At 43.3% G+C, this 23,646-nt stretch overlaps 1 protein-coding gene across 1 annotated transcript in view; it reads left to right on the plus strand.

The window, feature by feature from the left end:
• The window catches only part of Dock2 (dedicator of cytokinesis 2), a 391,208-nt gene that overhangs the window by 10,239 nt on the left and 357,323 nt on the right, over window positions 1–23,646 (plus strand). Inside the window, exon 2 of the mRNA XM_051180962.1 lies at window positions 19,263–19,346. Within this exon, the coding sequence (XP_051036919.1) occupies window positions 19,263–19,346 (84 nt within the window). The remainder of the gene's footprint in view (window positions 1–19,262; window positions 19,347–23,646) is intronic.

The following is a 23,646-nucleotide window of genomic DNA, read 5'->3' on the forward strand; positions in this document are numbered from 1 at the left end:
CCAAGATGACTTACAAAAGAAGGAATTCAGTTTGGGGCTCATGGTTACAAAGAATTAGAATCCATGGTCATCACAGCAGGGAGCATGGCAGAAGGTGTGCAGGCATGATGCTAGAGCAGTAGCTAAGGGCTTACATTCTGATTTGTAAGTTGGAGTTAGAGAGAGAAAGCTAACTGGAACTGGTATGGGCTTTTGAAACCTCAAAGCCCACCCCCAGTGATGCTCCCTCTTCAACAGGATTATATTTCCCAATCCTTCCCAAACACTTCCACCAACTGGGTACCAAGCATTCAAACACTTGAGGTGTGGGAGGTGGTCACAGAGAAAAATGGCTTGTGGGTATCATCGGGACTGTATAGTTGATGGAAAAGTGGGGTGAGGTATTTAAGGGTTTGGAGCAGAATAGAGAAATGCCACATCTTACACTTGGGCTGATGGTGTCATGGGATGTGACAAAAAGGGAATTAAGTGTCATAGCAGAGAGGCTGGTGAAATAGCGGCTGCAGTGACCTAGATATGAGGTGGCAATGGCTCACACTTGAAGATGGCCATAGGTGTGCTGACATGGCCCTCCTTTTTGGACATAAGTAGTGTAGGGTTTTCCTCGTGCATTAGGCATGGGCATGAGAGACAAAGTGGAGTTCAGGGTGGTCCTAAGGCTTCTGGGTGAACTACTGGAAGTGTCAGAACAGCATGTGGGGTTTCTGTCCTCACTCTGGATCTAAGTTATCACCAACTGCCTTATAAACAGTGAATTGTCTCATCCCTTCACAGTGGTTCATTTAGAAAGGTGTGTGTTACTGTGTCCAACCCTCACCAGTACCTGGGAGGAGGATGCATTTACCTTCACAGATGAGGGAACTGAGATGGAGAAAGGTTTCCAGCTCATTTTAGGTTCTTTTGAAATCACACCTCAGCCCTTCTGTTTTGTTACTTTTCAACTGTGCCGTGGTCCACTTTCTATTGCTGTAATGGAACACCACAGAGTGGGCAATTATTTAAGAATAGAAGTTGGTTTAACTCGTGTGTTTGTAGGCTGGGAAGTCTGACAACTTGGCATGGGCATCTTCTCAGCATCTACTGAAGGTTCTTGTTGCTTATTATTATGGTGAAGGGTACCACTTGGTGAGGCAGAACATGTGTGCTAACTCAATTCTTCCTTTCTTTTGTTTAAAGGAATTATGCCATCTTGGGGGTCTACCCTTATGATATCATCTAGTCCTAATACAAGAGTTTGGGGATTATGTTGCCAACCCATGGGCTTTTGGGGGACACATTGGCTATGGATTGTGTAAATATTCATTGCCTTTCCCAGTAGGTGATCCACTCTGAGGGCAGTGCTCCACTGGGGATTCATTCTTAATCTGTCTAGCCCAAGAGTAATAGGAAAAATGAAGCAGAGAATCTATTTTTTTTTTAACAGTGGGTTCCTTTGAGAATCCAGCAGAAGCTTCTGGCCCTTCTTTCCAGAAAGCATACATAGGCACGGTCTGCATTATAATTCATTCATTCCCACCTCTGGAAGCTAGTTAAGGTTCCTGAGAAAGTGTAGTCAATACCTGCTCTGTAAAGTGCCACAATGGATACAGTCAAGGCTCTCTGTTTCAAAGTATGAATTCTTGGACTCGGGAGCTGCCACCAGTCATAAAAAGGTTTTCACAATCTATTCAGATCAGTTCAGCCTCCTTAGCCCCTGCTGGGAATGAATAGTGGATACAGTATCTCTGCCTTTGGGGACTTCAGTCCAGTAGTTAATCTCTGTATGAGGCAGCAAATGGCACCACAATCACTATCAATCTCCTGTTTCTCAGCTTGGGGCAGGTGGATCCTTTGCTTTATATTACCATGACTCTTGCTCTAACAAGGCAAGACTGACCCTCTCTCTGGTGTAGTTGTGTAAGATGCTCCTTTAGTTGTTGATTGGATGGATGGATGTGTGAAGGATGAATAGATGAATGAATAGATGAATGGATGGCCAGGTAGAGATGGATGGATAGATGAGGGAGAGGCTAGGGAGGTAGAATTCGAAGTTTTCCCATTTCTGGGCCTCACAAGGTTCAGGTGGACTGAGTTACCCATCTTGCCTCCATCTCCTCAGCTTATCCCTTTCCTTTCAAGAGGCTATGTCCTAGGAGAGCACTGCCGCTCTTGGACTCCTTCTCAATGTTGAGCCCTGGACCAAGCCCAATTGTTCACACCCTGGAGCTCCATTTAGATGGCCCTGCAGTGACCTCACAGATCACACTGACTTCCCCCACATCCCTGCCCTTTCCACCCCTCCTACCGCTCCTCCTCTGCCCTGTGCTCATGTTCTGCTCCTCCCTATAGCTCAAGTCTCACTTCCCTCATAGGGCCTTTTGCTCTCTGACAGCCCACAGCTGCTGTGCCTGGAAGCCGGGTACTACAATGTTCAGACAGCTCCTTGTGTCTCATATGAGTGTCTCCTCTACTAGATTTCAGGGGATCCAGGAGAGCCAGAACCATTTACTTCTCTAACCCGCAGGATTCACCAGATTGCCAGAGACTTAGAATTTCTGCAGAGAGGACTGATGTGGTTGATTTTATTGTAATCCTGCTTTCTAACTCTGTAGTTGGATGTGAGAATAAGGCTGTGTCTGCATGCCTGTGTGGTGGGAATGTCCACATCATCTTCTAAGCAGTGTTCACCCATCTTGGTTGAGCTGATACTGTGAGTTGGGAATGATTCTTTGATACAGGGCTAGCTTTTCCATTATACAGTGGTGTATCAGTCCATTTTATGTTGCTCTAACCAAGTACCCAAAGCAGAATACATACAAAGAAGAAAGGTTTGCTTAGAATACAGTTTTAGTTGCTGAAAATCTGAGACTAAGCATGGACTTTGCATACTCAGCAGCAGGTGAAGACTTCAGGGCCACTTGGGCCCTGGTTGTCAGAGTGGAGACAAGCATCGAGAAGCCAGAGACTGGGAAGAGGCCAGGTGGTTCTTTTAATAACAACTTTTTTTCTGAGGAACAAATAAGAACCATTTTCAAATGCAATGCCTCAATGACCTAACTCATTTCCATTGGTCTCTGTCGCTTGAAGGTTCTTCCATTTCCTAGTGTTGTGTTACTGAGGCCCCACCTCTAGTGTGTGAGCCACTTGGTATATACTCAGTCCACATGTAAACCATAGAGGATGGTAAGCAGCATCTCTGGCCTCCACCTGTTAGAAAGCACATTCAGCCTTCTATCTGGTTTTAAATTAGAGCTAAGACAAAAACAGCCCCCACCTGAGGAGCTCTGGATTAGAAAATCCATCATGGGAATCCCAACCTGACTTTTATTGGCTGAGTGTGATCACTTTGGCTCACCAAAGTCTACACAATGATATGTGGCCCTGAAGGCCATTGTCATGATCCAGGGAGAGCCTTGGAACTCCTGGCAAAACTCAGATATCAGGCCCATCTTTGTAAGAGGTGGGTTATGCAGTGGTGGAGACCAAATCTCTGAGGTCAGCCTGCTTGCAGAGAAATCCTGACTTGGCTCCTCCCTCACTGTGTCACCTGTGCCTAATCTTGTACTGTCTCAGTTTCCTGATCTGTAAATTAGAGATGACAGTTATACCCACCACCAGCAAAGATCTAGTGGAGGTGAGCTTCGGTTCTGTGAGATCGCCTAGCTGCTGAAGGAAATTCTCTCTTTCCCACTTCTTTTTTGATGATCTGTCTGGTCCCTCTGCCACCTCCTCTTTCTCTTCCCTCCTGCTTCTTCCTCCTCTTCCTCCCCTTCTCCCCATCTGTCACCCAGGCTGGGGACCATCTCAAGTCATGTGCTGCATTGAATCTGGGTCTGGAGCTCTGTTAGTCCCTACAGCTTCCTTCTCTGCTGTCCATCAGTGTATTACTCTGTCGTTGTGCATGCCCACAGACTCCAGCACATGGTTCATCTGTGCCACTGAATGCATTGCTTTTGGCCCTAGAGATATTCCCATTGGTTCTGTGCCATTGGAGAAGCTCTCCAAAGCCCAGATCGGGCTCTAGAAATTAGTTTCAGCCTATTGCATTCTCTGTCTTTCCCTTATTGGGTTTGTTCCTCTTATACAGCAACGTGTCTAAACTCTATTAACACTTGCTATTGCCTGCAGACTTTGTTTTTAACCATGTCAGCATATGACAGGGCCCTAAATGAGGGACAGATCCGTCCTGAAGGATCACAGGGCACTTGATGGCAGCTATGCTGGGTCAGCATCTCTTGATCCAATCTCAAGACGTTCAAGAAAAAGAAGAGGATTATCTGTCCTTTGTCTTTATTCACATCCCATCCCGTCAACAGGTATTCATGCAAAGCCCAGTAAATATTAATGCACATCTACTGTAGGCCAAACATTGCTCTTGGCATTGGGAGTTCAACATCCCTGAGCTGAGGGGGAAAGATAGGATATAAACTAGTCTAGTATGTATAGAATAAGTCATGGTGTCTAGAATGGGCTGCTCAGAGAAGCAAGGACTTTGGGTTCTGCTGAGTTCAAGTCTACCTTCTACAGTAGCAGTTCTCAACATGTGGGTTGTGGCCCCCTTGGGAGGTCACATATCAGATATCCTCCATATCAGATGTTTACATTATGGTTTATGACAGTAGCAAAATTATAAGAAACTGCAATGAAAATAATTTTATGGTTGGAGGTCACTACAACATAAGGAATTGTATTAAAGGGTTTCAAGCATTAGGAAGGCTAAGAACCACTGTTATATAGCTTTCTAGTGGTATGACCTTAGACAAGTCCTTCCCTTTCCTACCTTCCCTTTCTCCCCTCCCATTTGGCTAGGGCCTCACATGTCATTCACTAAGCTGGTGCTCTGCCATTGAATTACACCCTAGTCTGGTTCTTGAGGCTCTGAGTTCCTTGTATTAGATGGGTGACAATACTTTGAAGAGTTACCCTGATGATCAAATGAACTGATGTAAATGAAAGGCCTTTGCTTGTCTTCTCTCTCACCATAGCCTCAGTTCTATTAACAGTAGCTAGCACCCAGGAGAAGCTCCTGTGACTGTTCCTTAAGGAAATAAGTGTCTGTGCTTGGCCTAAGACAAGTATTCAGTAAATGTCAATCAACCATTTTCTTGGAAAACTGTGTGCTGTGGCTAGAATTTGGACATCTGCATTGTCTGTTTACCAATCTATCTAGCTTTATTTCTGGTAGGTGTGTACCCTTCTTTTTGTGCCTCAGTTCCCTTATCTATAAACAAGGGGAAATATTCTGATTTCCTAACATGTACATGACATAGAAACAGGACACTTACTGTATCCGTGAGCCACAGGGCTGTCAAAATGACATTCAGCTTTACCTTATTTCTCTAGATTTGGATTTAAAAAAAAATTGTGTGTAATGTATGAGTGTTTTGTCTGCATGTCTGCCTGTTCACTACCTGCATGGGTAGTGGGAGGAGTTACAGATGATTGTGAGCCTCTACATGGGTGATGAGAATTCAACCCAGGACCTTGAGAAGAGTAATCAGTACTCTTAACCACTAAGCCATCTCTCCTGCAACCAGATTTGGATTCTTCATATGCAGAACACTGTGGTACTTCCAGGAAGAACTGGTGTGGAACCAGTGGGTTTGGTATCCAACCCCACTGATGGTAGGCATCCCATCAAAGTCTCACAATAGCTGTTCTGAGGATGGACAGACTGGGGTTTCCATGAATCCCTGCTGGACTTGGTGGCCTCAGGTCACCCCAGTCCTGGGGAATACCCCTTTGATCTTTGGCTGTGAGAACATCCCCATGGGCTCTCATTGACTTTTTGCTGCTGGGGTTCCTGGTTGTACCACTTGATGCAGGAGATGTTCAAGTCCTCTGTGTGGAGCCGCCTGTGATGGGGAGCCTGGACCATCTGTGATGAGGAGGCTAGACTGGGATCTGTAAGTTGGCTTAGGACCAAGGCTATGGGTAAATTCCCCCACTTGCCTATGTCAGCAGCCATGATATTGGTGGCTCTTGTTCTGAAGTGTCCTTTGCCCACCTCGTGTTTGCCTATTTGTTCTTTGTGCATGTATGTGAATGTCAAGGCTCTAGTGTGGAGGTAAGTGGACATCATTCAGGAGGTAGTTCTTTTCATTTTACTACGTGGGTCCTGGGGACAGAACTCAGGTTGTTAGGCTTGGCAGAAGGGGCCTTTACCCACCAAGCCACCCCACCAGCTCCTGTCCCCAGATTCCTTTCTGCCTTTTCCATTGCACACTTAAAACTTTGATAGTGGCTGCATCTCTTGGGGTGAGAACAAATGGGCCTTCCCTCAGTCTTGTCAGAAACAAACAGAGATAAGCAATCACACTCAGCAAAGGGTGGCGTCCTGCCCTGGAGTTTCCTGTTAGTCATTTAGAAAATTGAACAGAAGTGGGTACTGGTGAGCAGAGTCACTTCCTTTGTCTGTTTTTCGCTAGCAAATGAAGCTTTGAGAACTGAGGCCTCCAAGCAAAGGGAGGATGGGCTTATGTGTGGCATCATTACTTTCATACATGTAAGCAGTGAGTCCTTGGAACATGTACTTATGTCTCCCTGGAGACCCAGTTTGGAGATGTTTCTGAGATATCTCAAGCTGACAGGTTTGAACTCTCTTGGCTGAAGCATGTGGGCAGAGTGTGAGGGAAAGGACTCTGGACAAAAGCCACAGGACACAGAGCAAACCTCAGTGTGCCCCACCCTCCAAGTGTCTGTGCACTGACCTGATTTGCTGCATGGGCGAACCTTCATCTGGGTGGTTTCCTTCGGTGGAAACCGCAGTTGATCCTGCAGCCCTGTCAGCTCCAAGGCTGAGAGTCCCAAGGCCAAGCTGTGGGCTGGAAGAACAGAGCGTCAGTGCAGAGCCTGTGTAACAAGGACACTAGCACACTGGCATGTGTCCAAACTCCAGCAGCCAGTGCAGAGAGAGGAATGTAAGCCAGGCCACGTGGAATGGAGAAATGACTAGATTATGCCGAAGAGAAGCCTTTGGGTCCCTGGGCTCTCTAGACTTGCTCATAGACAAAGGATTAATTACAAATTGCTACAAAGTGGAGTTGAAGGAGTTATGGTGCTATGGTTAGTTGGCTTTTGGAGATCCTGTAATATTGCTTGAAAGAAACCTGACACATTTATGGAGCTCCTGCTGTGGCTGGGTGTGCAGCCCAGGATTTTGTGACTGATATTGGGTGGGTCTTTTAGGAAGCCGTTGACAGAAAATAAGATCCGCTTCAATGGGAACAAGGGTGGCCATATGGAACCCAGGCTAACTGGGACTGCGAATGAGGAAACGGGTGCTAGAGGGCAGTCCCAGGTGGGAGGTTTTTGAGTGCAGGTGGTGTGTGGTTCCATCATTTTGCTCATTCGGAGGTTGTGATTGGCTGTCTTGGAAGAAAAGGGGCTGGGTGTTGTCTCATTCTCTAGGCTATTTAGAGGAAACAGGAAGTCTCAGAATGGTTAGTAAGAGCTACCGAATCACAGCTGACTTGTTCATCTGCATGCTTGTGCTGAGGTAGCCCAGGTCTGAGGGTCTGCTGTAGAAGAGCCTGAGACCAGAACAGAAATCCTAGTGTTCTTCACCAGGAGCTGCTGAGGCCTAGCAAGAAGGCATCTCCTGTTCAAGCAGGCTGTCTGAATTACAGAGGACAAAGTGTGGGGCAGACACACACTCAGCAGGCTGACCCCAGTCAGGTTTGGTGACAGATTCAGGGCTCTCTTGACCTTGTGTAGTCCACAAACAGAATGGCACACTGTGGCCTTGTGCTTGAGGCCAGAACCAGTAAAGGACAGAACCGACCACCTAAGTTGGGGTCTGAGACCCTGTCTCATCTGTCTAAGGTTCTTAACCTCTCAGGCCTCTTCATCGCCATCACTAACACTCTCATAGGGAGGTGAGGCTGATAGGGTACAACATAATGGACTCCATTTAGTATCCTAGTAATCTTGTCTGATTGATACCATTAGTACACTCTGCAAGGACGTGAGACCCAGGAGGGGTCACACTGCACAAAATGGCAGAGCTGGCATTTTTCTGAGTCACTCAGTTCTCATTGCTGTGGTTTAGGGGGACATAAGCTAATAGAGGCAGGAGGGTGAAGGAGAGAAGAGGTAAAAGAGATGAGGTGCAGGGGCAGGGGGCTGAGATGCAGAACAAGCTATACTAAGCCAAACTGCTTCACTCAGGATGTGCACAAGGTCAGGCATGGTGCAACGTACTCCCAGCTCAAACACTGTGACACACTGGGTAACTTGACTAACATCTCTGTTCCTCATTCGACATATGGACAGGATTATTTCCCTACTTGGAAGCAGTGCCAGGAGAATTAGATGAGTGAGTGTATAAGAAGAGAGAGCTTCCAACAGTGTCTAGTACAAGGCACATGTCTAACGAACACTGGTTCTTGTCAGGGACAGCATTGGTCCACACTCCCTTCCGGGTTTGCCAGGCCTGGTTAAGCACAGTTTCTCTCTAGGAACCTTACCCTGCGTGAAGTGTAATTTACTCGCTTGGTTCCCCACATGCCTTTCCGGGTTGTCAGGTTTGGCACAATAATGTCTACTTTAGGACAGAGAGAGGAAGCCCGGCCTGCAGCTGGCAGCTGCCAAAGTAGATGGAAGGCGTCTGTGGAAGCCAGGCTTCCTGATTCCCCTGCTAGGTTACCAATGAATGTGTATCACTGAAAGCATGCTCCATACATGACTGACACCTTCTGGTCCCTGGTTCCTCGGGGCTCAACATTCTTCTCTGCTCTCCTGCTTACCAACGCATACTACTCCCTCCTAGCAGAACCTGAAGACACTTGGGCGCTTGATGCACAGTTGTTTCTTGGTAATTTTGAGTGAACACACAAATTCTCAGGATGCCTCTTTTAACCATTCTAAGTTGCACAGTTTGATGGTACTGACCACAGCTACATTGCCTAGCTATAGAAGAGTCTCATTTCCCTAAAATGAATCTAATAGCCACTAAGCAGTCAGCCCTCACTCTGCCCCAGTGAACATTTAGCTGCTTGCCACCTGTTTTTCTGTTTCTGATCTTTCGTATAAATAGAGTGGAGTAATAATATGTGACTTTTGGAATCTGACTTCTTTTTCTTAGTATAATGCTTTTTTAGTACCATCTGTATGGTAACTGGTACTTGCACTTTGTACCTTTTTCTGGTTGAATAATATTCCATTGTGTGCATATACCGCATTTTGATTATACAGCTACTGATAAGTACCTGGGTTGTTTTGATCTTTTAGCTTATGCTAATAGCATGCAATGAAAATTCATGTAAAGGTTTTTTGTTTGAACTCTGGTTGACAATTTTTGAGTGTGAGTCGGGAATGGAATTGCTGAGTCCTGTGTTAATTCTGCTTGCCTTTGAAAGCAAGGCACACTGTCCCATAATTGCTACACATCTTATTCTCATGCTAAGTCTGGAGGATTTCAATTTTTCTGCATCCCTTTCAAACACTAAAAGAACAATTATGGTCATACCGGTGGCATGCTGTGGTTCTGATTGGCAGTTCCCTAATGACTTTAATGTCAAAGATCTTTTCATGTCCTCTTCACTATTTGTGGATCTCTGGTAAAATTGGGTTTTAATTCCTTTGTCCATTTGCAAATTGGTCTGTGTTGTCTCTTTGTTGGTCAAACGTATGAGTTCTTTATAAAAGTTGGAATAGTCTAGACTTTTCCTACCAATCTGTTTTGCTGCTGTGAGTCTCTGCATTACCTACTGCCCATTGCAAACACAGTTTCTTTGAAGGCTGGGAGCAGCACTATTTTGTGGCTATCGATATAGATATCTAAAGGTACTTTGATGGCTTATCTGCTCAGTAAAGCAACAGAAGTAGGTGCTCCACCAGGGTCTGTGAGCCCCCCACACACACCCCCACACTCATGAGCTCTTTTGTTTGTTTGTTTTTGAGATTTTAATTACAACGTTTTCCCTCCCTTTCCTGAAACCCTCCCGTATACTCTTCCCTACTCTCCTTCAAATCCATGGCCTCTTTTTTCATTAATTGTTATTGATACATATATATGTTTATATATACATATATATTCCTAGATATAGCCTATTGACTTCACATTATTTTATTTGTATGTGTGTTCTTACGGTTGACCATTTGGTACTGGACAACCAAATGGTATGTTCCTACTCCCAACTTTCCTCATTTATCTGTAATTTTTTTTTTTTTTTGGTAGGGTTGAGCCTTTAGACTTGTCCTTGTTCACTTTGGCATGTGTGTTGGCTTGTTCAGCTCACATTGAGGCAGTCATGTTGGTGAGATTTTATGTGTGTAGCTTCTCACATTAATAGCAAATTAAATCTCACAGCAAATGCACTGGTCCTCTGGCTCTTACAACCTTCCCACTCCCTCTTTTGCAATGTTCCATGAGTCTTAGATGCTGGAGGGTTTTTGCAGATGTATCCATTAGGATTGAGCCCCATAACTCTGCATTTCGACTGGTTGTGGTTTTCTGTAGTGGTCTCCATCTGTTGCAAAGAAAAGTTTCCTTGATGCGGAGCAAAGACCACCCTTATCTGTGGGTATAAAGACCAATGTTTATAGATTGTTGTTAGGGGTTATGCTGGTTTAGTAAACTAGTGGTTGTAGCTACTCCTCCAGTAACAGTGATTTCATTAGCACTGAGTAGATAGCCAGGTTCAGATACCAGGCATGGTATTCCTCTTGTTGAGCAGGTCCTGATCCAATTAGAGAGCTGTCAGTTACTGCCAAGGTATGTGTGACACTACTACACTCTAGGGTTACTGTGCTTCATGGGTGTTATAGCTGGGTAGGTCGGTTGGTTATCTCCCCTTTGGAGACTTGCATGATGCCTTCTGGTAACATGAAAGATGGTCCTCAGGGACAGGGCTTTCAGGTCAGATCCAGCTTGGGAACCTCAGGGCCCTGTTTCTCAAGTGTTTGTGCCTTCAGCAATAGAGACTAGCCTTTTTACTTCTAGAGGGTAAGTAAGGGCAACAGCAAAAGATTGCATCTTTGGGAACATACAACCCTAGGGAATTCTGACAAACAACTCACAAGAGGGCTTCTACTCTTTGGCATTGGGGTTTTTGTTAGGTGTTCTTTGGCTCTTGGAAGTGGCACCATCAGTCCAGATTATGAAAGCTGATTAAAACTGTGAATATATATTTATACACTGAATTACAAGCATTACAAGCATTGTAGTTTTTCTTTCTTTCTTTCTTTCTTTCTTTCTTTTTTTTTTTTTTTTTTTTTTTTTTTTTTTTTTTGGTAAATAGTTACTACTATGATTCTTTGTATTACAGTACCAGGCAGAGCTCCCTCCTATGGAGCAGGCCTCAAATCTCAATAGAAATCAGTTTGCAATCCTTACAAGAGTCATCTCACTATTTTGCCTTGATGGAATGCAGGCTCCACTACTGGATAAGGCCATTGGTGGCGTTCCTCTCCCTTCAGCCTGCAGAGCACCATTGGGCACTATGAGAGCTGCCAGCAGGGAGGAAGCTTTCAGCTCAGTTCCAACTTGCTTTCTCTGTGTTCTGCAACCAAAGTATGTGGTGAGCTTCACAGCAGAGTCTTACTATCTACCTCTATGTGCAACCAAGAGCAATGGCAATGGCCTATATAATTTGGGAATGGGGGGCTTTGAAACTTCCCTGATCACCAGCTCATAGGGAGATATTCCATACTTGACATTGGGATGTTGGCTTAATAACCTATGGCTTGTGGAGCAACATTATCCACATTTGTAGGGCAACCCTGTCCAAACTGTTTCAAAATATTGTATTTTAAGTAGCTCACAAAGTAGTGGGTTTCCATGTAGCCTTTTCATGTATCCTGAGTTTTGCTTGACCTTTCCTTCTCCCCACCTGCATTAACCTTCCCACCCATGAATTCTCCGTCTGTGTACTTTAAAAAAATATATTTTCTACTATCTGACTGCTCTTAAGGCCATTTCTCCTCCCTCTTTTGGGGCATTTTAGCTTCCCGATTTCTACAAATACTCTAAAGATTCAAAACTAGGATCCACATATAAGAGACAAATGTGAGGGTGTCTGTATCTGAGCCTGGATACCACACTCAGAGTATTTTCCAGCTGCATCCATTTCCCCAGAAAATGACATCATTCTACTTTCTTGGTAGTAGCCTTTGATGCACAATGGTTTTGAATTTTTGATGAAGCACAAATTACCTTCCTATTTTTAAAAATAACAGATACTTTTTGTTATATATCTTATTTAGGGTTGTGCCGAAACATCAGGACTCAGAAAACTTGTAAATGAAAACATTTAATTGGGGGTTTGCTTTCCATTTCAGAGGGTTAGTCCATGACCATCATGGTGGAAAGCATGGTGGCAGACAGACATGCACTGGAACAGTCGTTAAGAGTGTATTTCCTGCCCCACAGGCGGCAGAAAGGGAGAGTGAGTGAGACTGGCCCTGACAGCCTGGCATGAGCTTTTGAAACCGCAAAGCCAACCCTGAGTGACACAATTCCTCCGACAAGGCCACAGTCTACCACTGGGAACCAAACATTTAAATATATGAACCTATGGGGCCCTTCTCATTCAAGCCACCACATTGTCCATCTAAGAAACCATGGCCAACTCAGATCCTAAAAATGTACTGCTACATTTTCTTCTAAGAGTTTTATAAATATGCATGATTTGGATGAATTCTGAGTTAATTTTTGAAGGTATAAGATAAGCCTCTGCTATAGAATCTGAACTGTCCCCCATAGACTAACATAATGAAAAGGCAGTCACCAGCTGCTGGTGCTAATTTAGAGGGTGGTACCTCACTGACAGGGGTCCTTGGGGGGCTAGCTCTTGTCTATGACACTTTTCTTCCTACTCCCTCTGCTTCCTGTCTGTTGTGAGGCCAGTGGACTCTGCCACATCCTTCCATTCCATAAAGCTGTCTCACCACAGACCTGGATGAAATGGAGCCTAGGACAGGGAAGGAGACTTCTGAAACAGTGAGCCAAAATAAACTATTTGTGACAGCTATTTGTCATGTTGAGGAGAGAGAAGCCTGACTCACTGCAGCAACAGATTTCTATGTTTTAGGTGAAGCTATTCTGTCTATTGCAAACTTGTTGGCTTTTTTTTTTTAATAGTAAAATACTGATAAATTTTGTAAATGTCTTTTCTTTGTTAATTAGCATGATTATGTTATTCTTTTCCTTTTTTTGTGGGAGTGGGGTTCAGACACGATTTCTCTGTATAGCTTTAGAGCCTGTCCTGGAACTTGCTCTTGCAGACTGATACAAATTTACAGAGATCATCCTGACTCTGCCTTCCAAGTGCTGGGATTAAAGGTATGCACCACCACTGCCCAGCATATTTTTTTTCCTTTATGCTATTGATTCAAACTTTTTAAAAAATTGTTTTGAGTTCTGAACCATTTCTCTTTTTTTTTTTCATTTTTTTACTTTTTGATTTCATTTTACATCCCAACCACAATTCTCCCTCCCACCCCTCCTCCCACCCCTCATCTCCTCCTATTACCCCCTTCACCTCCTCCCTAGTCCACCCCCAGTCCACCACTCCTCATGAGTAAGGGCTCCTGTGAGGAGTCAACATAGTCTGGTACAATAGGTTGGGGCAGGGTCCAGCCCCTCTCCCATGCATTAAGACTGAGCATGGCCTCTTGCATTTCTGGGGAAATTCCTACTTGTCCATGGCATCTTTTTAATATGCTGCTAAATCCCATTTGCTAATGTCTTGTGAATGCATGCATCTATATCCATAAGAGATACTGGTATTTTTTGCAAATTCCACCTGTTAAGCCAAGACTACTCACAATGCTTTGTGAAGTATTTCCTCCTTTCTTTTGTGAAAGACTTTGAGAATAGGTATTAGTTACTCCTACATATTTTGTAGAATTCATATTGATCTGTCATTTTGTTTTCTTCTTTGGTGTGTGTGTGTGTGTATGTGTGTGTGTGTGTGTGTCCCCACATATATGTGTTCATGTGGGTTTTTACACACATGTGTTAGCGTGTGTAATGTTTTCTTCAGTTGCTCTTCACCTTATTCTTTTTGGAGATTGGTTCTTTCTGAATCTGGAGCTCACTGACTTGAGCTAGCCTGGCTGGTCCATGAACTCAGGGGTCTGTCTGTCTCTACTTCCTCCAGGACTCGGCTTAGAGAGGCATGCTATCACACTTGACTTTTCACATGGGTGCTAGACATTGAAACTTAGGTCATCATCCTTGCTCATTAGGCACTTTCCCAATGGAGCTATCTCCATAGGCCTCCATGGGAGATTTTTGATGACTGAATTTATGCTTTTTCTTCAGTCAGTTCTGGTAGTTTGTTTCTAGGGATGTGTCTGTTTCATCTGGGTTATTGCACCTTTTGATGAACAAGTGTTGATAGCTTTCTCTTATAAAGCTTCATTGTTGATTGAGCTTACAGGAAGGGGCAGTAGGCGAGGCAGTAGCTAGAGAACTAGTGGCTTATAATTCCTTTCTGAAATGTTGGTGATGATGTCCTCACTTTCATGCTTGCTTTGGTAATGTGAGGCCTCTGTCTATCTTCAGTCTTCCTACCTGTTTATAACTTCAAAGGAACAGGTTCTGTTTTGTTGAGTATTTTACCCCACTCTATCCTCTAGATAGATATCCTCTATCCTCTATCCCCTCTCTGCTTCTCATTGCTTATTTGTATTATTTTCTTTTACCTTTGGGTTTAGTTTTTGTTTCCTCTGTTGTTAAAGTAGAAATATAGATAATTAATTTGAGATCTACATTGTGCTTTAAGGCATTATATTTACAGCTATGAAATTTTCTAATCATGCTTTTTGTGGTCTTAGCGAGTTTTGTTGGGTTTTGTTTTCATTTTAATTTGTCCAAAAAAAAGATTTCCTAATTTTTCTTGTGAGTCTGTTAGCCATTTTACTTTTGCCTGAGTATTTTTACACTCACTTGTGATTTTTCCAGTTTTGATTCTGGTAAGGATGGCTAGCTTTATTGTGATCACAAAAAATACTTTTCATGATTTTAGTCATTGTATCTCACCAAGACTCATTGTGTGGCCTGACTTGTGATCTATACTGTAGGATGTCCATGTGTGTCCATGTGTGTCCATGTGTGGCCTGACTTGTGATCTATGCTGTAGGACGTCCATGTACCTTGAGAACATGAAATATAGAGGGCAGTGTTTTACAGACATGGTTGGATCCACTTATTTATGGTATTGGTCCGTTTTGTTTCCTTCTTGACTTTGTGCCTAATTTTTCTATCCATTGCTGATAACAGGTTAATGAGATCTCCAGCTACTGTTGTGGAACTACCTGTCTCTTTAGTTGGGTCAGTGTTCACTAAAACATTTTACTATTCTGATGTTAGGTATGTCTATATTTGTAACTAGCCTTGCCTAGTGGGTGGACCCTTTGCCAGGATAGTGTTCTTTTGTCCCATCAACTAAATTTTCACTTAAAGTCTATTTGTCTATGAATAGTATACCTTCCATCGCTCCTTTTTGTTTCCTGTGTCTATATTTAAACATCAAACCTAGTAGTGTACCTAAAGGAAATCTCTGGAAACAATATATAGTTGGATTGGGATTTTTTTATTTTATATTTAATTATTTTTTCCTTTTGCTATTCGTGCTTTAACAAGGGTTTCATTACTTCATGTTTATACCTACGTATCTTTATACTTTGTTCTTATTTGTCCCTCTTTCTTATTTAACTATGTTTTTAAATTCTAGTTTCCATTTTAAATGTTTTGTTATTGAATTTTTAAAATTATTCATCTTTATTGTTTATGTGCATGAATATTTTGTTTGCATACAACACTTGTACAGCACCTAGAGAGGCCAGTAGTGGGTATCAGATCTTCTTGGAGTTGGGGTGACAAATGGTTGTGAGTTGTTACGTGAGAGCTGGCAATCAAACCAGAGTACTATGGAAGATCCATTGGTGCTCTTAACTGCTGAGCCATCTTTCCAGACCCTAAAGTTGTTTTATTACTGTCTGCTGGTTAACTTGGTCTTTACAATTAATTACATTTGTTTATACAACAACCTAGTCAGAGCTACTATATTCCATAATATATGCCCTGCCCTGCTGTGCTCCAGCACAGCCCAGCATCATCCTTTATATTATATTACAATCACATCTTCATATTGTGTGCCCATTATCATAGACATATTATTATTGCTTTTTATGTGTTTGTCTCAGTCATATCAACTCATTGAGACTGTGATATAATTTACTAGCTATGGGGTCAGTTTTTTTAAATCCGTTTTTGTTAATTTCTTAATTTTTCTCCTCATTTTTGAAGGGAAGTCATTAGCTATGGAATTCTCCATTTGCTGATTGTTTCCCCTTTTAGTCTCCTAATTATCTTCATGGTTTTTAAACGAGAGCCCTGTGCTTTGATCTCATTAAGATCCTTTGTACAGAGTGATTTGTGTCTTTGCTGCATTAGGAATTCTTCATCTTTGTGTAAAACAGTTGGACTTAAATGTGTCTCTGTGCACAATGCTTTGAGATTATCCTGCGTCCATTCTCCTTGCTGTGGAGACTTGCACCTTCCATTAAAGCTGGGTGGTTTCTATTATTTTTTCTTCCTTCCTTCCTTCCTTCCTTCCTTCCTTCCTTTCTTTCTTTTTCCTGCCTGATTTATCTCTCCTCTCCCTCTAGAACTCCCTTTATGGCAATGTCAGCTATTTCGCTGCAACACACATCTCTGATTGGTTCACTTTTGTCTGTCATTTTCTTTTGATGCATACTGGTCTGGTCTGACCTCAGCTGCCCTGTCTTCAAGATCACCAGTTTTCTCTCCCATCCTATTGCCTCTGCTGTTGAAGTTCTTTGATGAAATTTATTTTTTTCATATTGTTGTTGTCGTCTCTATCCAGAGTTTCTATTTGATTTCTTTGTATAAATTTTTGAGGTAAGTACTCACTATGAAAACCACATTGGCCTCACTCAAACCTGTGATCCTCCTGCTTCAGCCTCTAGTGCTGGGATTGTAGCTGCATGCCACCAGACTGAGCTCCACTTTTGTAATTTCTCTGTCTAAGGTGACGCTGTTTACTTCAGAGTCCTCACTCTTGTTCCCTATGCTTTGTGTCCTATTTTCCTTCAGTTCTTTAAATATACATAAGACAGTTGATTTAACCCTTTGTCTCCCAAGTCCAATATTTGTCCTTTTACTTGCCCAGTTTTCTTTTTAACTTATTCTTTCCCACAAACTGGCTATATTGCCTTTCTTCTTAAAATACCTCATAATTTTGATTGAAAGCTAGATATTACTATGAATGTTTGAATATTAATTATGATATGATAGCTGTGGAAGACATGCTCTTCTCCTTGCCCAGAGCCTGGTGTCATTGCTTGAGATGGTAGTGTTTGGATGGCTTGGAGGTTGTGTTTAGATGGTTAGCCACTTTTTGGAAACATTTTTATGAAGACTGTGCAATGTGTTGTTTGTAGACTGGAGACTCTAAATACCTGGAGTCAAAAGGAAGGGGGGGGGGAACCCTGGTCTTTGCAGTTGGCTTCATGTACTGGCTTGCCTTCAGCATTTGCTCAGGCCTCTGCAACTCTGCTCAGCCTGATTTCCTGCCTGCATGGTTGTTGAGACTCAGTCAGAGCTGAGTGTTCAGAGCTTCCTGACATTTTCCCCCAGCCTTTGTCTGACGTTCATGCACAGCCTTGGGAATTCTTTGGTGAAGGTGTGTGTCTTTTCAAGCCATTATTTTGAGAAGTATTTCAGCCCTAATCCTAAATTCCCAGGGTTTGGATGAAGACTTTTTGTTTTGTTTTGTTGTTGTTGTTCTTAAAGTCTTTGTCCTGGTGGGTGAAGGTAGATGGCTCATCTTTAATGTTTTTAGACTTTGGTCATTGTGAAGTTGCTTCTGTAAATGAGTGTTCAGAGCTAGAGATGTAATAGTCATGCGGGGAACACACACACACACACACACACACACACAGAGAGAGAGAGAGAGAGAGAGACCTTCAAGATTTTTTGAGCCATGGTCCTTCTGCTGTTCACAGCTCAGTGACTCAGGCAGCCATCAAGACTGCCACTGCCGTGGGGAAAGGAGACCATGACAGTGATGCTGCACAGCCTACCCCTCCCTGCAATGGTGTGGGCAATCTCACGCTCCAAAGGATTAGACGAGTCTGTGACAACTCCTGCCCCTCGGAACTAACAGTTCAGATGAGAATGCGGGTTCCCTTGGTGTTTTTTTTTAATTCCTCCCCCAACCCCCACCCTCATGCTGGGAACTGAACTAGGACCTTGCACTTGCTAAGGAATTACTCTATTAGTAAGTTAAATCTCTAGTCCATGGATGGGAATACATGCCTGAATGTTAATCACACCTCCACGTACACTACAACCATTAGGAAACAGTGTGATTGTGGCCTTCAGGGGCCTGAAGGGTTTGTTCTGGTGAGCTCTAGGTTGGCTGTGCTTGATTAGGAATAGATGTTTTGTGTTGCTTTCTTTTGTTGTAACAAAATGCCCAGTGTAACAACTTCAGGGGACGGTGTTACTTTGGCTCACTATTTCAAATGAATATCAGGCCACCAAGGGTGGAAGGCATAGCAGAAGGCCTATGTGGTGGTTGGGAGCTCCTGGCAATGATTTGTCATATCTGAATGGATCAGGAAGCAATGGCTGGAACTAGCAAAAGGCATAATCAAAGACCTACCCCTAGTCACTTGTTTCCACCAACCAGGTCTAACATCCTAAAAGTTCACAAACTTAAACAGTGTTACAATCTGGTAGCTTTCAGACCACTAGCTCATCCCATCCTACTTATTGGACAAAGATGATTGTGTGGTAACAGAGCCGTGGAGAGCCCTGAGTGTTAGGATTCTGTTGCTGACATGGGGAGATGGAGAGCAGAAGGCGGTCCAACTTAGACAGTTTATGGAAGCTGGATTAGAGTTCCCTGGAATTTCTTATCTTGGTGACTTTGGTCAGAATGTCTTCCTTTCATTTCTGGGCTCACAGCTCCTGCTTCACAAAGGGTTGCTTGTGAGGAGGGAAGAAGAAGACACACAACCTCATGCCTGGAGTACAGCAAGAGGCCAGATGTATGAATGGTATAAGCAGTGTCCTGGTTGCCAAGGCTACAGTACAGGACCAACAACGTAGGAGGAGGTCAGGTTGAGTTTTCAAGTGTGTCTGGATTGGTGATTGAAGTAGGCAGTTGGCTTTTGCACTGGCTTTCGGTAGCCCATGTGGGTATCATAAGTGTGAGATCCACTCAAGGCAGAGGCAGCAAGGTGGAGCAAGGAGTCAAGATACCTAGAGGTCTCACTGACTGTCTCCGTGTTCCATTTCACAGCCATCTACAACTTCCAAGGCAGTGGAGCCCAGCATCTCACCCTACAGATTGGTGATGTTGTACGAATACAGGAGACCTGTGGAGGTGAGTCATTATTGACTATGTGCCCCTATGTTGGTTCCTTCACCATAGGAACCCAGGCATTTGCAGTACTCTCTCTAAATATGTACTTGCATGACATATTTACACACATCTTGCTAATTTAGTACAGTCAGCCATTTGTGTCCATAAACACAAATTGTATCTGTAATATATATAGATAGACAATATTGTATCTGCAATATATATATATGTATATATATTCATTTCCCATCATTACTCAATAAACAATACAACACTGTGATTATTTATATGATATTGCCATGCATTAGATGTTAGAAATGGCATAGAGATGATTTAAAATATGTGAGGACCTCCATATGATCTACATAAATATGGCTTAAGTATCTGTGGGCTTTGGTGCGGCAATCCTGGAGCCAATCTCACTAGTATTTTGAGAAATGACTGCAATTAAAGTTTACTGAACAGAAAAAAGTGCTTTATTATTTTAGGAATGTTAGTTTCATAACAAAGGCCTAACTGGCTGACTTGATGTTTGTTTGCTACGCTCTGTATTTGCCACAGTCAGGGGACTATGGGACTTTGGGCCTGTGGATCTTTCTAGATGCAGTTCTTTATTAATATGTACACTATTGTAAAGAAAAATAAGCATCATCAAGATGCAGGAGGGTGTCGTAAATTATCCTCCTGACTCTGAGAGAGAGGCTGTGCTGCACAGTTGTACTATATAAATGTAGCTTCCTATGGAGCAGGAACCTAAGTTGGGGTTGTGTTCTGGGTAAAGTGGCAGCTCTTTCCTCCTGCAAATCTACCTGGTCCTGAAGCTAGGTTCACCCACGATGGTGGTGAGAAGGGGTGCATCTTGATATTTGCTAAAAGGCTATAATGACAGACTTATGAAACAGGCAACTGGAAATTATCATTTATGTTACTGACACACACGATATTATTGGCAGGACTGGTGCATAAAAATGTAATTGAGTTTGTTGATGTGTTACTGATGATCAGCAGAAACCCCCATCCCATACACCCAAGCTGAACTTCCAGAATTCCCCCTTGCTGGGCCAGCTTATGATTCCTTCTGCACAAAAGACACAGAGTAGATAGAAGCAGTGTTTGTTTCCTGTGACTAGCAGAACAAAGGAGGAAGCAGAGTCTGGCCTGAGAATACAGCTGTTCCAGATGAGGCCCTGGAAAGGCGCGTAGGGTGGTAGGGACAGTTGTGCTGCAGGGTAGGCCTATGCTGGGACACAGCAGCCAAGAGCCATCTTGTCTCTCCCCCAGACCAGACATTGCCCTCCATCCTGGAGAACACAGAATCCTACACAAGCCACACATCAGCCCACTAGAAAGATAGAGTTCTCCGTGGTGCTGGGTAAGCTACATGAGGTTTCTCAGGCAGTGGAGCCCCTGCTTCTCTGCAGATATATGCAGAGGTGCTTATGCATGTATGCACACCAGCATAACATTCATTCAAACACCTGTAACCTCCCAACAAAGTATACACATACAAATACTGATACCCATAAACATAACACACACAAAATCACGCGCAAACATGCACACATTAAAAACAGATGCGAACCAAGAAAACAAGCAAATGGAAAATCCTTTCTTTGAGGAGGGCAATTTAGTATTTCATAATTCAAAGCAACTTATAAAGGGTTCCCTACAGAGAATGAGAGCTGCTTGCATGTATTTGGCAGTGTTCTTTTTAAAATTGCAACTAATAGGGTTCCTAGGACTAGGAAGCACCCCCAGCCTTGGCTTTTTAAAGCCTTTTGAACACAGATGATCATGGTTCAGGAAGAGTGTGGAGGAATGGTGAGGAGTGGGTGGGTGAGGGGGATTCCTTCCTGTAGACTCAGGCCTGTTATTCTAAATTTACCACCCCTTCCCACAGTACAACCCTAACTACAGTACAGCCCTATGTTTTACACGTCTAATTCTACCCATGGCAGAAAACTTTTGTAATCTTCTCATCAGTTTTAATTACTTGGTATCAGCTACCTATTTAGACCAAAAATATGTTTTTAAGATATCCTGAGGTTAACAATGATTAGCTTTGGGAGGTTGGAACACGAGTGATAATTATGTCACACTTTGTGCTTTTCGATTGTTTTAAAAACATCTGAATCAGAATAGTGCTTCCTGCCTCTACCAGCTCAGGGATCTTGGCTCAGTGGCTTGGGGCTCCTCACCTGAAGACTTATGATCACACTGTTCCTGGACCTGTCACCTGAATCAAGAAGTGGACACTCAAGGTGCTCGACTCAGAGTCAGCATTTTGTGTTCCTTCCCTTCATCCAGTAGAGCTGCAAGAGGACCAGTATGGGTACCTATCTATGCAAAATGGGTCATTGTCACTTGGAAGCTGATTTTTGGGGTGCCTAGAATGGGTGGGGTTACCCCTTCTTTGCTAAATAGGATTTGTCTGCTTTGAGTTCATGTGAGGGTCCAGTTTCTGAAGCCTCATGCTAATAGTATGAAGAAGGTGGAAACTTAACCAGAGTGTTACAGGTAAGGCCTTTGAAAAGAAAAGTCATTAGGGCAGAAGTCTCATGAGCAAATTCTGGAAGTTTTCTAGTGAGTGGGAGAAAGACCACACAGATAAGGGAAATGTAGAGGCCGATGTGATATGCTATTGTACTTCTTGAATCTCTAGAAGGATGACCCATAAATATCTATGCACTAAGTGCACTCAATATGAATGAATCAAGCACAATGAATGGGTTTTATAGATGTGAATGGGTTTTATTACAAAGATAACATGTGCTGGGTAGTAGTGGTGGTGCAGGCCTTTAAATCCCAGCACTTGGGAGGCAAAGGCAGACCGCTGCCTCCCAAATACTATGATTAAAGGCCTGGACCACCTCACCTAGCTGTCCCCTAGATCACAGTGGAGGTAGCCAGACTTACTTAGTTAGCATCATCTTCATAAGGCCTTCCCCGGGGGCATGCATATCCCACAATTTATCATTTGCTGCCTGGCTTGTCCTTTTTTGGAACGATGGGAAAAGTCTCATTCTGTCTACTGACACTTGTGTATGTCAGCACCCTGGGGTCTGTCTTTGGAAGCTGGGGGTGGGGGTGGGGGATTCTAGACAGAGAATCTAAGAAGTGTTTGCATTTCAGTTGCCAGTAAAGTAAGACCGTGGGGAGGGACCAGCATGAGATCTTTGGTTGTTTTAAAACAATGTGATGTTGCTGCTGTTTTCTGCAGAGGAGTATATGATGGCACCGTTCTAAGGCCCAGTCTTCTCACCTGGCAATGTGTCAGAAGCTGGCAGATGCCCATGCTCGCATGACTGTGTGGGCTGCAGAGAGCTGGTGCAGAGTGGGGCTCACAAGAGTCTATAGCACCTTCTGTACTAGCAAACCTGTCAAGGGGTGGTCATGACCCAAACAATGGGGACAGTATATGAGCTCTTCACAGGGGCTCTTTCAAAGCAGCACTTTGCCAGGAGCCCTGCTTTGTTCAGATCTGTACTGGAAGCAGCTGGGTGTGAAAGGGACTCTATTGTTTTCAAGCCGCTGCTCCACTCTCTGGATTTTGAAGCCCAGTTTTCCTGTTGTTTGAGTGAGGGTGGTGGCTGAAGTATCAGTGAACTTGAATTCTCTCTCTATTCTGTTGTCATGGAAATATGCTCAAAGTCCGTCAATTAAAAGAATGGTATTCTAAATCTGTAGGTTCTGGAAACAAGATAGGAAACATGTCTAACTTGCTGGAATATGGTATTAGTTTTCTAAAAGGAGATCCCATCATATCTACTAACGTTTTGAATATTTTCCATATGGCAAGCATAGGGAAATCTCTCTGAAGTTTTCTCCTAATTTAATCTTGATGATTATTCCTATTCAACGATTATTCCTTGTCAATGATTGCTCAGACAGCGAGACTCAGATCTTCATTCTAAACTAAGCTTTGATTTCAGAGTGTGCACTCGTTTTTAAGGTAAACATGTTGAGGTAAACAGCATGATGCTGTGGACTACAAAGAGCGAATGATTCCTACAGTGAAGAAAGTTGACAGAGCTGCCCATCATTTCACAGCTACCCAGTTTTCGTTACTGTTGTTAACTGTAGCTCTTGTGCCGCATTTATCATTCTAGACTTCTTCACCTTGCATAGCTACTACTTTGTGGCTTTATTTCCTCTACACTCCCATTCTCTCCGTCTCCCTCCATTACCATGGTTTTGTGTTCTAACTCTACATATTAGACTTCTACATTTTAAATTTTTATTTTTAGGATTATAATTTAATTACACGTCTCCCTTTTCTTTCCTCACTCCAAACTCTCCCATATGCCCCTTCCTGCTCTCC

The sequence above is a fragment of the Phodopus roborovskii genome, unplaced genomic scaffold (assembly GCF_943737965.1).
Source record: "Phodopus roborovskii unplaced genomic scaffold, PHOROB, whole genome shotgun sequence".
Lineage (NCBI taxonomy): Eukaryota > Metazoa > Chordata > Mammalia > Rodentia > Cricetidae > Phodopus > Phodopus roborovskii.